The sequence below is a fragment of the Xiphophorus maculatus genome, chromosome 4 (genome assembly GCF_002775205.1).
Source record: "Xiphophorus maculatus strain JP 163 A chromosome 4, X_maculatus-5.0-male, whole genome shotgun sequence".
Lineage (NCBI taxonomy): Eukaryota > Metazoa > Chordata > Actinopteri > Cyprinodontiformes > Poeciliidae > Xiphophorus > Xiphophorus maculatus.
In genome coordinates this window covers 23,076,060-23,091,813 of record NC_036446.1, presented here as the reverse complement: position 1 = coordinate 23,091,813, position 15,754 = coordinate 23,076,060, and the positions used below count along the sequence as shown (strand labels likewise).

Here is a 15,754-nt window from a genome sequence, read left to right as displayed (position 1 = left end):
GGGCCTTGGAGCACTGACTCTAGTCACGGTCCAATTTGTGCATCTCCATTACTCGTAATGGAGGTTGTTTCAAATCCTATTCAGTCTGTAGTTATTAAGTCTATCTCTTTCACTCAACTTTCCAATATCCTTGCACACAGCACTTTGTGAACAGTCAGCTCCCTTTGTGGTTTATCCACCTAGTAGGGTGTGCCAAAGACTGAACTGACAAGTCAGTTCTTTTTTTATGATTGCATAGGCTACAATATTACGTGTATTTAAATATAAAAAAATTATTCATGTAGTATTAATATCTTTTGACAGACTGCATTAGGGTGCAAAATATAATATAAATGGACATGAACAGATGTTTATAGAGCACAGTAGTTAATCTATTTGAGTTTCACTTTTTAAACTAGTTATTATTTGTTGTTAAAAAACATTTATTTTGTTGATTAGTTTGAGAAGTAGTCTGTTCCATGCATCAGCCTTATACACAAATACACACTAAATATGACAATTTGGTTTAATCATAAAACCTTAAGGTGGAGCTAAGCGCAGAATCCTTTAGGAGATGACAGCGAGATCTGGCTGGTGAGATGAGCCACATTATTCGGATCTCCGAAACAAGCCGCAATTCCCATAGGCTACTCTAACACAAACCCTTTATACAAGTTGGACTTCTGCTAGCGGTGAAAAACTGTCTTACTAATCTTGACATTTTTATTTGTTTTTAAACACCACATCCAGTTTAAATCACCCTATATCCACATAAGATTTTCAAATACACATGTTTGCAGATTCCTTTTAGGCCGTTGACGCTTTCCGTAGTTTTCAGAGTCGGCGGGCGGAACAGTGGCTTCCCTAATTTGAAACTTTGTACCGCCTCAAAGGAAGTCCCTTCTTCTCTGTGCTATGTTCTCTGGAAATATGGCTCATATCTACCAGACATCGACCCTCTCTCTAACTCTGCCAATTTCCTGTCAGATATGTCTCGGAAAGGTAAACAGCGTTACGCTTTTAACAAACTTCACCATCTGTTTGATAGAACTACGTTCACGCGGAACAGACGGTTTCTTAGTAACAAACCAGTTCAGCTTTGCGACGCCGTCATTTGCAAAGTCAATATGTTTCTCATAATCTTTGCCAGGCCTACTCTAGATATAACTCACTCAGGTTTGCTTCTGCAGGTCAAGCAGCCCGTCGTCTGCGCCAATCACCACGTGTTCTGCTCGTGCTGCATGGAGATGTGGTTAAAGAAAGCCAGCCAGTGTCCCACCTGCAGAGTGCCCATCACAGCCGAGAACCCGTGCAGGGAAATAATCGGTGCGTGGCTTCACGGAACACTGACACAAACCAAGACGAATGCGATGCCTAACCAAACATGAGCGCATATTCAAAAACTGTGTCTATAAGACAGTTTTTTTCCATAAACAACTAGATTAGGAGAGTCATAGATGGTCCATAGGATTCCTGCACAGCTTTTGTAGGAGTTTCACAATTTTGCAGGCAAATTTAAAGAGTGCTCGGGCCCTTTTACGCATGTTCTACGTTATAAATACATAAGTTTACCTCGGATTCATTGTTTTAGTGATAGTCAGACATTAATCAATCAATCAATCAATCAGCTTTATTGTCAATTCCTCTTACATGTCCAGACATACAAGGGAATGGAAATGACGTTTCTCACTATCCCACAGTGATACAAGACAGGGCGTTACTAACATTGAGCCTGCAATAAAAGACACAGTCTAACTAAAATTATCCTAAACAATTAATAAATAGATGTACAATAACTAGACATATAGCGTAAAAAGTTTTACAACTGAGAATGTATATGTTTATATATAAGTATATGGAGATATACAGATAAAAAAAGTGGCAGACGTGCAGAGTTTAAATGCCGAATTTGCCCTCTATGTTAGGAGGAAGGGCAGTTGTGCAAGGTTCTGGGTTTCTTCTTCTTCATCTTCTTGGCCGCTTTGATGCTGAGGGGAGGGAATTCAGCATCCTCACAGCCTGATGGATGAAACTGTTGGAGAGTCTGATGGTGTGGGAGCAGAGGCTTCTATATCTTTTCCCGGAGGGCAGGACACTGAACAGTTTGTGGGCAGGATGATTTACATCTCCCACAATCGTGACCGCTTTCTGGGTGAGTCGGGTGGTGTACAGGTCTTGCAGGGCGGGGAGTGGGGCACCAATGATTTTGGAGGCTGTTTTCACAATGCGCTGCAGGGCTTTTCTGTTCTGTTCTGTGCAGCTTCCGCCCCACACTGTGATGCAGCTAGTCAGGGTGCTTTCTATGGTGCCTCTGTAGAAAGTGGTCAAGATGGGTGGTGAAGCACTTGCCTTCTTGAGCTTGCGCAGGAAGTAGAGGCGTTGTTGGGCCTTCTTCACAAGTGATGTGGTGTTGGTGGTCCAGGAGAGGTCTTCACAGATGTGCACCCCAAGGAATTTTGTGCTGCCTACTCTCTCTACTGCAGCGCCATCTACGGTCAGTGGTGGGTGTTCGATATGGCCCTTCCTGAAGTCCATAACAATCTCCTTGGTTTTGCTGACATTTAGCAAGAGGTTGTTGTTGCTGCACCACTTGGTCAAAAGATGGACCTCCTCCCTGTAGTGGGTTTCATCGCCCTTGGTGATGAGGCCCACAAGAGTTGTGTCGTCTGCAAACTTTACTATATGGTTGGAGGTGTGGGTTGTTGTGCAGTCATGTGTCAGCAGGGTGAAGAGCAGAGGACTGAGCACACAGCCCTGGGGGGGCGCCTGTGTTCAGGGTAATACTGCTCGAGGTTAGCTGGGGATCAAATATAGAACCTCCTCAAATCATAAAGAAAGGTTGGAAGTTTAGTCAAGCAAACTGATACCAGCTTAGACAACGGGCTTGGCTGAAAATGTCTGAAACTACAAATATTTTCCAAACTCTGTTCTACTCCTCTGTAGTTACCAAACCTGGTTTTCCAGACTCAGTGAGAATCCTCAGTGGTGTTTGCTTCCTGGCTTTTTAGTTGCAAACCAGTATGAGAAATAAAATAAAGTTCAGCATCGACCGACCCTGGTGCTTTACGGAACATCATTACATGCGCCACTGCAACTTAAAGCTTGAGATGGACTAAACTCAAAGCTGTGCTTTTCTGACACTGTCCATTACCTAAACAGGCTTCAACATCTAAATATTGGTCTGATTAATAAAACGGACCGATATAACCACCAATATTTATTTCCATATTCTTGCCCTTTATATCTTAAGGGAAAGGGGTTAGTGTTGGTCATGTGGTGTTTGTTTGGTCATGTGACTGATGCAGTGCAGGATTGTGAGATTACTTTTTTTAAGGCATCGGAAGGATAGCATATATTGATAAATATTGATTATTGGCAATAACAGCGATATTAGATATCAATATTTGTCTCAAATTTTTATATTGGTGCATCCCTAAATTTTACCTGAAAGAAAACCTTGTTTGATTGTGCTTACCCTCAAGATTAGCAATAAAAAAACAGTTATTTAAGACATCACCAGCTACAGTATGTGTTAACTTTTTGAGTTGGAGGAAAAACAAAGTTCATTTCCTGCTTAACCACCAGCCTTGCCATTTTTGATTGTAGAAGTCAAATAACTATTACATCTATGAAGGAAGAGTGTATAAGAGTTTTTGTCCTCAAACAACACATAAATATCCAGCCATAAGTCCGTGTTTATGGCTGTGTCTGCCTCTGCTTTGTGCTCGTTAGAATCCAGGCCTTATTTACAGAAATCAGTTGTGATATCTATACGATTATTAGAGTTGTTCCTGTTGCTTGTGAAAACAGTACTTTAGAGCTGAAAATTAAAAGTTTAAAGTGGACTATATTTAGCTATGTGCTATTAAGGACTGATCAAAAGCTTTGAGTTGACCCCATATTGAAATAAGATCTATTACTCAGCTGTGAGGAGGAAATTTCCAACATGGCAATGCTGAGAAGCCTGTTTGAAAGTTGTGTTTGTCAAATAGAGGTGTGGAGTTTCTAGTTAAACTCTGGTAGAAATTCTTCCGGGAAATGCTGGAAGCTGATATTTTAATTCTTTAATATCACTGCTCGTCTTTTACTGCACTCTGTTTTTTCCTCCCCACAGGAGGGACAAATGATGGCGATTACAGCGAGAGCCCCTCTATGAGGAAATGTCTGAGGAAAACCAGAGGAGAACTGCTTCTACGAGAGTATGAGGTTGTCAAATATAGATTCCTTTTAGGTTTTATTTTAGTATCGGTGAAGATATTGAAAAGAGTGCCATATATAGGATTACTGCTGGGTTTTTTTTAAGTGGAGTATTGTGGAGCAGATACTCATAAAGTGAGATGGTTGTAGAGAACCGACATTAAAGTAATAACTCAGATATTCATAAAACGTTTTAGTTGTTGTAGATACTTAAAGATGTCCTTTGCTGAGCATGTCATTTCCTGTCCACTTCCTCAAATCTAAACACACTCACCACTCAAAATAATTGAACATGGAATGTATAGAAAGGTAATGGACACCTTTTTTGTGTTGCATTTGTCAAAGAACTAAATTGTTTTCCATTGAAAACATTGATGGGAAAAATATAAACAACCTTTAATAGCTATGTTGTATCATTTTATAATGAATCTGAACCTAACATAAGCTTCAGCTTTTCTTCAAGCATTTCTCATCTGTTTGCATATTCTAGATAGAGCCATTTATAGAGCTTACGTAAGATTTAAATGATTGTGCTTAGGTGCAAAGGTGTCACTCAAGAGAAGAAAACAAAATGTGTTCTACAACATTGACTTGTCACATTAAAGCTGGCCTTCACCAATCTGACAACATATGAGTGGTGAACGTATCAGGCTGAAAGATCTGCAGATTGTGGTGGTGGTGGCAGAGTCATGCATTTAATCAGCTTGGTTGGAGTCAAGTTGGATAAAATGTTAATCATTTCCAAACTAACTGACTAAACTTTTTCATTTAGCTAAATTTTTAGTATAACTTGAACCGAAGCATTCATCCAAATCAACAAAAAAATACTCCATTAAGACGATCTAGACCTTTTCCATGTTTGGTTATTTTTGCCACAACATGTTTTTTTTTTTTTAGCTTTAGAAATCCTTGATATGGTTTAGATGTCAACAATCGAAGTCCTGCTTTCAGATGCATAAAATCTCTTTTTGACAGGAAGAGATTGATGGACTCATCAGAGAAAACGAGGAGCTAAAATCAAAAAATCAAAGTCTGGAAGACCAACTTAAGACTGCTTTGCTCCCGTGCAACCTCAACACAGAGCAGCCAGATGACAAGAGAGTTTCGCTTTTTTTGGTGGAGGAATGGAAAAACAAACTCCAAGCTGCTACAGATGTTTGTGATAAGATAAAACATGATATGGACAAGATGAGAGAGGTAATCTGTATGTCCAGAATGTGTTTTATTGTACAGTTAATGTTGATTTTGCTGAACTTTTTTGATGCCGACAAATACATTTATTAATGTGTTTCTTAGGCAAATAAGACTTTGCGATCTCAAAATGTTGACCTTGTGCAAGAGAATATGAGACTGAAAGCAGAGGTGGCAAGCAGATCTCCTCAGAAGTAAGTAATGTTTTGGTGTTTCTTACCATCAAATTTGTTAATTTTTTCTGATACCATGACTTTCCCCCCTCCCCGTTTTCAAAAGTTTTCTTCTGTCATTAAATTAATGAGTTTCAATTTGAGGAAATTTCCTGTTTGCCTGAAATATGCAATGTTATGTTCATATGCAATCTTTTGTTTTCTTCTACTTGAAATATTTTATAAACCTCAACCCTGATTTACAAAACGGTAGGCAGAGTATTGGATTAAGTTTCTGTCAACAAACATGAGCGTTAGACAGTTTCATCAATAAAAACAAATACGTCTGGCCTTTAAGTGAGATCAGGTTTACTTTAAGTTTGAAAAAGATGGCCTGTACGCAGTCATATTCTTTTTATTTCAAGATGTTGTTTAAATTTTACTTATGCATATCTATTATGCTTGTTTCATAGTTGCTAGATTGTAGAAAATGTGTGTTTTGAATAAACAAAGACTAATTAAGACAGGTTATGATTCAGGTAATTGTCATTTTACTTGTTTGTTGTCATTTCATGACAAACTGATCTGTTCTTAGGTTTGGCCGCTACACTGTGGCAGCCCTGGAAGCTAAGATTCAGCAGTATGAGCGCGATGTCGATCACCTGAAACGCGCTCTTGATCGCAGCGACCAATACATCGAGGACCTGGAATCTCGTGTCAGGAAGTCTGAGAACAGACAGCTTGAGACACAAGAAGCTCTTGGGACTAACAAAGGCGCAACTGATGTTCTCCTACAGCAACAAAAGATCAATATGATGATGAGAAGCTTGAGCGACAACGAGAGAAGGTCCATCTGCAGCAACCCGGAAGCGGAGTGTCGAACATTTTCACGGAATCACAGTTTGGTGTTCCTGCCGTCAGCAGATCACAAAGAGTTTCACAGAAATGTGCCTGGAGAGCAGAAGAACGAGGAATCTGAAAGCATTTCCTCTGACTTCTTGCCCACCACTCCTTCCTCTGCTTTCCGCTCACTGACCTTGAGAAGCCCTGGCATCCATGAGAAGAAAGTTGCATTTAAACCTGTCTCTCATCTGAGAAGGCTCGATTTTGAAGAATATGCTAGCCATGGGAAGACTAGCGCAGCCTTGGAGAAAAAAATCAACAGCCTGGAAAAGTTTCCTAAAGGCTTATATCAAACGGAAACGGAATCCTCCAAATCTGTCTTCTGGGACTCCTGGCAGCAATCAAGTTTGCGGGACATGTCACACCCAGGTTCAAGTAAAGAAAACCTAGCAAAGGGAGGTACATCTGCTACTCTTATCAGAGAGGAGCCTGATAGTTTACAAATCTCCAGTGAGGCATCAATGGATGCAGCTTACCTGGACAAAATATCAGAGTTGGACTCCATGATGCACGATGGCGAAAGCTCCAGTAGCCGGGGATCCCAGTTCTTCTTGGCTTCCTCCCCTCACATAGACTTGGATAACACTCTTGTCTCAGAGCAGCAAACCTGCCCTGACGCCTTGGCCGACAAGAACGGCAAACCTGCGATTCCAGAGGAGAATAAGAACCAGTGTTCAGACACTAACAAGGATAGTGATTTGAATATCAGCGTTGCTCCAACAGGCTCTGACAAGGAAAGCTTTGCTGCTCAGGTGTCGGATGGGATAGATGGTGCCCACGTTTCTGGCTCCGCAGAGCATGCAGGGCCTTCCCTGACCGAAGAAATGTCGTTTGACTTGTTGTTTGATCCTCTGGATGAGATTAAGACTGCTCCCTCTGACTCCCTCAGTCCAGAAACCCAGGATCAGGATCATGTGAACCCTTCATTCTCCTCTGGCTGCACTAGTAGTAAGCCTGTGAACACAACAAGAGACAGAAGTGCACTGAACGGTTGCCAGCCAGGAAAGAGAAAGTCACACAGTCCCTTCAACACAAGCAGTCCCACCAAACTTTCAAAGCTCATGTAATGGCATTGAAAACAAAATTTTCAAAACCGCATTACATCCTTTGGATGTAATTTGTGAACGTTTTTGTTGTGTAGTGGTAAATGAATTAAACTAGAACAACATTGAGGTACTTTTTGTAAAGTGGGGTTGTAGGTATCTTAGCAACTCAGTTAACATAAAGCATCTTTTTAGCTCGTAACATACCACTAACTCCAACAGTTGTGTACAGAAGTGTCTTGTTTTGTGCTGGGACTTTTATCAGACTTATTTGCAGCCTACTTGTGTGTAGTTTTCCGCTATTAACCAACTGAGATCATTGTTTAATAACAAAAAAAAAAGATTATCTTGAAACACTGAAATGCTACAGAAAATAATTGTGTGTTAGGAAATAAAGAAGTAATGCAAAGCAAAAAATGTATGAAAACTGTGTATGTCTCTGAATTTCTGCTGCCTTGAGCATCTGGTGTGGCTCCTGTCAACAGTGATTGTCCTCTGATTTGTAGTGACCTTCCAGCATTTTTTTTTTTTTTTACCGCATATGACTTAAAATACCTTAAGCTGTCACAATTATTAATACATTGCTATTAAAAATGGAAACGGCACAGCCTGTTCATGTCGACAAAACCCTGTAAGGACACACATTAGAGACCTCACACGCAGCAGCAGCGAGCCGCCTTATTTATTATGCAAATTTAACGGTGCCGTGTATATTTCACATACCTCTAATCACTGCATGAAATTTTAATTGGATAACCATTGTGGTTTGAATTAATGAAGTGTTAATTCATTGGGATTAATTAATTTAGATAAAGACCGTGCAAGGTTTGGTCATGTATTAAATCAATTTGTTTTGCACTCATCTGGCAATGATGGGCCTTAATGATCAGGTGGTGCTCCCCATTTTCTTTTAATTAGGGGTGAAAAAGAAGGACCCTGCCACCTGGACTGGAAACTTTACCAATAGAACTTGATATCCTAATAGTGGATTAAAAAAAGAAAACCAGAATAGACTGAATATTCTGATATAATTAGGTGTGTGATTGCACAAAATGTTACTTTTCTGTGTCTCAGATTACATTAAGAACGAGTGCAGACAATTGCATTATAAAATATATACATATATTTAGCTACACAAGCCAAAATTAGCTGCACCGGGTCATTTGTGAACTGGAGCTGAAGTGAAGAATGAGGCCTGAAAGCTACTGATGCACTCCTGTAGCTGGATAGAGAGAAGCCCTAAAACGCAAGCAACTACTCTCCAGATGTGATTGCCTGCCCTGTGAGCAGCTTTTTTTTTTTTTTTTTTCTTTTTTCTTATCTGTCAGCCAGTTCACTGTTCTGGCAGCTCGTGTCTCGCGAGAGCAGCCGAGCACGGGCTTGACGAGATCTGAGGCGCTCAGGTGTAAGAGCCTCTCTCATCCCCAGCAGTGGGGGAAACAGTAGACAGATAAGCGCGTCTGAGAGACTGCAGGCATCTCTGTGATCTCCGGGCACAAGGCTGCCGCACTCGGCGCACTACAGAGCGAATCGCACTGCATCATTACCGAATAGGCAAAGGATCTGTGATTATCTATGACTATTTTCCAGCTCTCGTAGCTGTTTCCCCCCTCCCCTCTATTTTATTTATTTTATTTTTTTCTTCTCCTGAGCACTTTAATTCGAGACGTTCGCCAAGATGATGTCCATGAACAGCAAACAGCCGCACTTCGCCATGCATCCCTCCTTACCCGAGCACAAGTACACCACTCTGCATTCCAGCTCGGAAGCTATAAGGAGAGCCTGCCTGCAAACTCCACAGGTAAATGATCCCAGAAAACTTTACCTTCTTTGTCACTTTTCCTGCCTCGGCTGCTCGCAAGCGACGAGCGCTGTCTTGTGCGTAATAACGAGAGGCGCTTCAAGGCACTTTCCGCCACGACGCGCGCTTAATGTTTTTTTCATGTATTCCACAGCAATCACTCGGAGAGTCTGTGATCTTTTTGAAAGCATGCTCACGCAAAAGCCCGGCGTTTGCCGTTTTTGTATTAATTTTTATGACTTCCCGCCTCTGAAGGAATACTCAACTCTGCTGCGTGTCGCCAAAAGTACCGACTGACAGATGCATTTATGCACGTTTCTTTTTCCTCTTTTCCCTCCATGTGCCTTTTCCTATTTTGCACTCACTCACTTTCTTCTCCTCTTCCCTTTCATTTTTTTTCATTTTTTATTTTTTATTTTTATTTTTTTTGCCCTCGCAGCTACAGAGCAACATATTCGCGAGTCTGGATGAGACCTTGCTGGCTCGGGCAGAGGCTTTGGCCGCCGTGGACATCGCCGTGTCCCAGGCCAAGACGCACCCGTTCAAACCGGACGCCACCTACCACACGATGAGCACGGTGCCATGCTCGTCGACGTCCACTGTGCCCTTGGCCCACCACCACCACCATCATCACCACCACCACCACCAGAACCTGGAGCCTCCGGACATCATGGATCACATCGGCTCGCCGTCCCTCACCCTGATGTCCTCGCACGACGGGACAGGCGGAGGAGGTGGCGGGGGAGGCGGAGGTGGCGGCGGAGGGCTCATCTCCACCTCCTCTGCCCACCCGCATTCCCACATGCACGGTTTGGGTCACCTATCCCACCAGGCAATGAGCATGAACTCGTCGCTCACCCACCACGGGCTCTTACCGGGCCATCACGGTGGAAGCCAAGGCGGCCCAGGTCTGACAAACCCCGGACTTCCCTCCATCAATGACTCGGACACAGACCCAAGGGAGCTGGAGGCTTTCGCGGAGCGCTTCAAGCAGCGGAGGATCAAGCTGGGGGTGACCCAGGCGGACGTGGGCAGCGCTCTGGCTAATCTCAAAATCCCCGGTGTGGGCTCGCTGAGCCAAAGTACAATTTGTCGATTTGAGTCCTTAACTCTGTCCCACAACAACATGATTGCGCTCAAACCCATCCTTCAGGCCTGGCTGGAGGAGGCCGAGGGGGCCCAGAGGGAGAAAATGAGCAAACCTGACATTTTCAACGGCGGGGAAAAGAAACGGAAGAGGACCTCGATAGCAGCCCCGGAAAAGAGGTCTTTGGAGGCGTACTTCGCCGTACAGCCTCGGCCGTCCTCCGAGAAAATAGCGGCCATAGCTGAAAAGTTGGACTTGAAAAAAAATGTGGTGCGAGTGTGGTTTTGTAACCAAAGACAGAAGCAGAAAAGGTTGAAATTTTCAGCTGCTCACTGATGGGCAGAGACAACAGAGAGAAATGAAATGAAGAGCTGGGTGACTGAATTTGGGGACCAAGGGACACTAACAAGACACCATTTTCAGTCTTTTGTCTCCAGCGACTTTACACGTTGGTGCACAATGGACTATAGACACCCATTTTATGAGGCTTCATATATCTTGTTTATTTTTCACGTTATTGGTGAATGTGAAGTATGCAAATACCAGACTACACAAATTTCGCTCAGTTGTTGCGAGGGAAAAGTTTAGCGTCGTCGTCGTCATTGCCTTTCGAAACGCGCGGAAAGACGTAATTTGCTCGATACAATATAGCGAGTTGTTTTTCTCCTCTAATAGGCCTATGATTTGAAATATAGCCATTTACGAATTACCTCATTTATTGTTGAACTGTGTTTCGGTTTGATTCTTGTCACTGTTTGGTATAGAGTAATTCACGAAGCTGTTCATTTATTCATGTGTTCCTTTATTCTAACTTTAGAAGCTGCTATACACTTCAAATTTTGTTGCAAACTTTAATGTCTAACGAAAAAAAAAATAATTAATAAAATAAATTGGGCCTGCATGAAATACTAATTCACGGGAAGCAAATAAGCCTCTACAGGCCATCATAATAACTACAGATATATTTATTTAAATTTGCACACACAAAAAAAGACCCTTTAGGTTTAGATCGACATGGTTTGTATGTACAGACTACAGTTTTATCACTTACAAGAGGCGAACTTCTGTGTTTTGGAAACAATTTCTAGGGGTCTTGCGACACCTTTGGCATCACAGATCAGAGCACGAACAGCGTGTGTGCTTCATGAAGGAGTAATCACAATAAAAAAAGAAGAGGAAAATTTTCTTTTATGCGTTTCAGTTTGCAGTGCAAACACTCTATGCATTTAAGAAAAAAATAAATAAATCACTGCTTACAGTAGTGCTATCTACTGATAGACCTTATTTTTTTTTGTGGGTGGTTGTAAGTCACTGTTAAATGCTTGTTTTCGCATTAAGATCACCTCGTTGTTTGTCGTGTTAACTGTTGCGGAGTCGTTGTGTAAGTACTATTTACTTTGTGCACAGGTATGTTTACAAAACTACGGCGCCATGTGCATCATGGAAAATGTCTCCTTCCCTCACTCACAACTTCTACACTCTCCTCTGTTGTCCTCTTACTTTCATTGGTACTCTCCATCCTGTACGCCAAAATCCAACGGGGAGTGTGTTCCAGCAATCTTCTAATAAATCAAAGAAAGAAAACCGTGCTTTTTTTTTCTTCTTCTCCTGGTTGTGATTGGACACGCTACTCAAGGGGCTCATTGTTGTTGCACAATATTATAGCAACAACTTTGTTAAAACTGGAATGCTTTCAGTACGACATGAAGTTATGTTTTTTCCCTTCAGCTTTTCTTTGTTTCCTTTTCTTTATTTTTTTTTCTCCCCCTCCCCCTTTTTTTTTGCAAATAAAGCTTGGATGGGAAATGTATTTGATTTGAATCACACATATTAAATCAAGCAACGATTTAATGTATTCTCAAATTAAAAATATGAAAAATATTATTGATAATATTCACTTACATTCGATAATAATATAATAATAATTGCAAGAATAATAATTAATAATAAATCCGTTTTGTTTTTTTCTAAATTACACAGTAAACATTAGATTAAAAAGAGGAAAAAAAATCGGACAAAAGTTTGTTTCCAATAGCTATCTCCTTAATAATAACAATACAAAATAACAATAATAATGCACTATTTTAGTCATAAATTAATGTTTCTTTGCCAAGTAAAATTGTAATGATCATTTTTTGAAAATTTCAGGATAAAGCTCCACTCTTCCAGATTTATGGTGATGCCAGGCCTTGACAACACACTAGATCCACTGAAGTGTCACAGCAACGTCAGAATAATTCAGCGGTAGCATAAAAGAGGGCATGCAAATGAAGAAGAAGAACAAAAAAGAGAGAAAGAGGCGAGCAAAACAACACAAAGTAATAAAATAACAGATTTTATCTTTGAAATATCCCAACGACATCTCATCCCTCCTTTAACTGTGCTGTTTGAACTCTAAACCTGCACGGATTTTTTTTTCTTCCTTCACATTCGCCTGGCACTTGAATTACTCTGAATTTTTATAAGCGTGTAATGCAATATTAATCAAGGTTTGCCGCTATAAGATGCAATACTTTCAGTCGGCATTCGGGGTTTTCAGAGGAAGTGGGCATGTGGAGGACGCCGTTTGTATAACAGCAGCGAAAGCTTCTCGTTTTTGTTTTCTGTAGATTTTTTTGGGGCCAAATTGGACAGAAGAGGATGCGGCTCGTCAAAGTAAGTAGGCCTTTTTTTTTTTTTTTAATTTCACATAGTTTTTAACCTGAATGAGCAAATAATGATAAGATTGTTTCAGAAACAAAGCTTAGAACGGAATACAGCGTGGTTATTTTGTAGCAAATAATAATTAATGCAATTTATTGAAAACTTGAATGCTATCTATCTATGTATCTATCTATCTATCTATCTATCTATCTATCTATCTATCTATCTATCTATCTATCTATCTATCTATCTATCTATCTATCTATCTATCTATCTATCTATCTATCTATCTATCTATCTATCTATCTATCTATCTATCTGTTATTTATTTATTTATTTATTTATTTATTTATTTATTTATTTATAGTACGGACAGTCAGCCACACAGCACCGTTGGCACTGAACACTCTCCACCAGCAGCACCACACGCGCCACATGGCACCATCATTTCAGCACCACGAACAGCTCCGCTGGCGGACTGAAGAGTGATGCATTATTGAAAGCCTATATCAAACAGCTCTGGGGTGCTGTCTCTCTGCACAAGGGGCTGTGGATGAAGTCGGACTGTCTGCCTTCACAATAGCCTCTAATATGTTAATGGCCGTAGGGGATGCCTGAGGTACCGTCCCCAGCTGCCTCGCCTACCATATGTCAGGCCGTTACGACAGAGCCCTCTATTAATCAGTTGGGGATACTTCATCGATGGTCCTCGCCGATATCATAACCCTTAAAGCTCCATCAATACTGCGCCGCATCGTCACCTGATCTCAGGTATTCATAACACAGAGGCCCGAGAGAGAGAGAGAGAGAAAAAGGCCTTCTCCCCCTTTGCATGTCTGGATCGTTCAAGTACATTAAACTCTTCCCACCGTGTTACTTCCCGTGATGCTGTGGTCGTGCTTCTTGGGCCACAGATAACTGGTTTCGCATTATTATTATTATTATTATTATTATTATTATTATTATTATTCACCATTCGCCGATATTAATCACCACTTCTGCTTCCGCCTTTGTATCCTTGCGTAGGCCTTGATGGATTAATCGTGGAGCCTTCCAAAGGATCCCATAACTTAATTCCTGCAGGCTACTAGTCAGGGGAGTAATTAATCTATACCGCGGATGTAAATAAAAGGAAATTGGATTCCTGACAGACGAAATGAGCGAGTCTCTGACACCACCTCGGCAAATAATGATTTCGCCACGTTATGGTTACGCGGGGCGCTTAGATTTACGAGCGTACGAGTTTTTACTATGGCTCTGAGCGGAAGAAAGTGAGCCTACTCTAATCGCAGCTGTTAGGCACCCAGGTTAAGATGGATTAGATCATTATAATTACAAGATGACGCGCTGAAGGTAAAAGGAAGGGGGAAAAAATGCTCACAATTGACGTTAGTTGGGTTTATTTGTTTAATCTGAACTCGTTTTTGTTTTCGATGTTATTCCAGGCCAACTTATGAATTTTCTTCAAAAAATAAATAATAAAAAGAGAAGCCTCAGATGGCTCAGTTGATCTAACAATGCGCGCTAAGGTTGGCCTTTGGACGGAAATGTCAAACCTAGGATGCGGATGGGAAGATCCCCCCAGATCTGCACTCATTTCCCACTCATATTTGCTCAGTAATCCGCCGTGGCAGCCCTTCATCGCCGGGGACCCGGTTTGAGAGGCGGTGCTGTTGACACAAGGGTATATTTCAATCACAGAGGGTTCAGAGTCAGACGCACAACTTATTTGTCTAATAAATCCGTCATTTAGTAAGAAAAATATTTGATCTTGAGGGGCTGACCTCTTGTCATGTAGCGAATGACAGATAAAAATGGATGTGGACGCATCAAGGAGATGCAGGTCGCCTTCATAACAACAACAACAACAACAACAACTATAGATTTGTGTTAGTATGGAGCACAGAAGTCCTATTGTGGGTGTAGTTGTTTAGATGAGGGGTCAAAAAGTTGTAGGAAAGCAAAAATAATAGGCGACGTGATGGGAACAGCTCAAACTTGCAGAACTGGTGATTTTTTAAAATTTGGAAATAAATTAAAGACTAAGATTGGCAGTTTATTGAAGCCAAATTTGATATTTTGATTCTTTGCTGTGTGAATTTCAATACGTACTTCAATTGGTATTGACACTTGTGATTATTAATATTATTATTGATAATAATAATAATAATAATAATAATAATAATAATAACAATAATTGTACACTAGCTGAGGTAGTTGACAACTTTGTGAGATTTACAAATTATAATTTATGGGGGAAAAACAGGGATCCTCTTGACCATTTTTATTTTGCTCTTCCCAAAAGATCTACTTTCATTTTGTCACAAAAACCAACCAACCAACCAAACAAACAAACAAACAACAAAAAAAACCTCTTGTCAAAATTGGAAAAGGTCCCAAAATCAATACTTATGTAGCAACCAACCACAAGTAGAGTATTAATCAATGAGCCAGGATCAGTTGTGTTTTGTGTCACATCTTTTTCACCATGCAGATAATTAGTAGGGTACCTATAAACCCAACCCACAAGATACTTGTTGTAAATGTACACAACATTCTTTCATAAAGGCCAAATAGTCAAGTTTAGTCTATTTAGTCATGTTTAGTCAAATAAAAAACTAAAATAATAATATATATTTTTTAAAAATCTGGAAATATGCTCGGTTTAACCTTAGTACAGTTGTTTGAACTCACCGCGTGACAACTAAACTGATAAAGTGCGACACTAAAACATCAAAACACTTGTCAGTGTCTTCAC

General features: G+C 40.8%; 2 protein-coding genes and 2 long non-coding RNA genes across 4 annotated transcripts in view; 3 read left to right on the top strand and 1 right to left on the bottom strand.

Annotated features, from left to right (window-relative positions):
* The window catches only part of LOC111608429, a 41,831-nt gene extending 34,845 nt beyond the window's left edge, over positions 1-6,986 (bottom strand). Inside the window, exon 1 of the long non-coding RNA XR_002752652.1 lies at positions 6,899-6,986. This is a non-coding gene — a long non-coding RNA (uncharacterized LOC111608429). The remainder of the gene's footprint in view (positions 1-6,898) is intronic.
* On the top strand, positions 848-7,870 carry rnf219 (ring finger protein 219). The gene is made up of 6 exons (XM_005799762.3): positions 848-981; positions 1,170-1,305; positions 4,094-4,185; positions 5,152-5,373; positions 5,473-5,561; positions 6,115-7,870. Exons 1-6 carry the CDS (start codon positions 895-897, stop codon positions 7,487-7,489), a joined length of 2,001 nt encoding a protein of 666 aa, XP_005799819.2. The 5' UTR covers positions 848-894; the 3' UTR covers positions 7,490-7,870.
* Positions 7,871-8,905: 1,035 nt separating this feature from the next.
* On the top strand, positions 8,906-11,931 carry pou4f1 (POU class 4 homeobox 1). The gene is made up of 2 exons (XM_005799712.2): positions 8,906-9,266; positions 9,706-11,931. Exons 1-2 carry the CDS (start codon positions 9,144-9,146, stop codon positions 10,687-10,689), a joined length of 1,107 nt encoding a protein of 368 aa, XP_005799769.2. The 5' UTR covers positions 8,906-9,143; the 3' UTR covers positions 10,690-11,931.
* Positions 11,932-12,682: 751 nt separating this feature from the next.
* LOC111608430 overlaps positions 12,683-15,754 on the top strand; it is a 52,209-nt gene continuing 49,137 nt past the window's right edge. The window contains exons 1-2 of the long non-coding RNA XR_002752653.1: positions 12,683-13,008; positions 13,364-13,767. This is a non-coding gene — a long non-coding RNA (uncharacterized LOC111608430). The remainder of the gene's footprint in view (positions 13,009-13,363; positions 13,768-15,754) is intronic.

Coding starts and splice junctions, on each gene's coding strand:
- rnf219 (XM_005799762.3), top strand. CDS start 895: ATGTTCTCTGGAAATATGGCTCATATCTACCAGACATCGACCCTCTCT. Junction 4,186..5,151: donor TGCTTCTACGAGAGTATGAG/GTTGTCAAATAT, acceptor TCTTTTTGACAG/GAAGAGATTGATGGACTCAT. Junction 5,374..5,472: donor ATATGGACAAGATGAGAGAG/GTAATCTGTATG, acceptor TGTGTTTCTTAG/GCAAATAAGACTTTGCGATC.
- pou4f1 (XM_005799712.2), top strand. CDS start 9,144: ATGATGTCCATGAACAGCAAACAGCCGCACTTCGCCATGCATCCCTCC. Junction 9,267..9,705: donor CCTGCCTGCAAACTCCACAG/GTAAATGATCCC, acceptor TTGCCCTCGCAG/CTACAGAGCAACATATTCGC.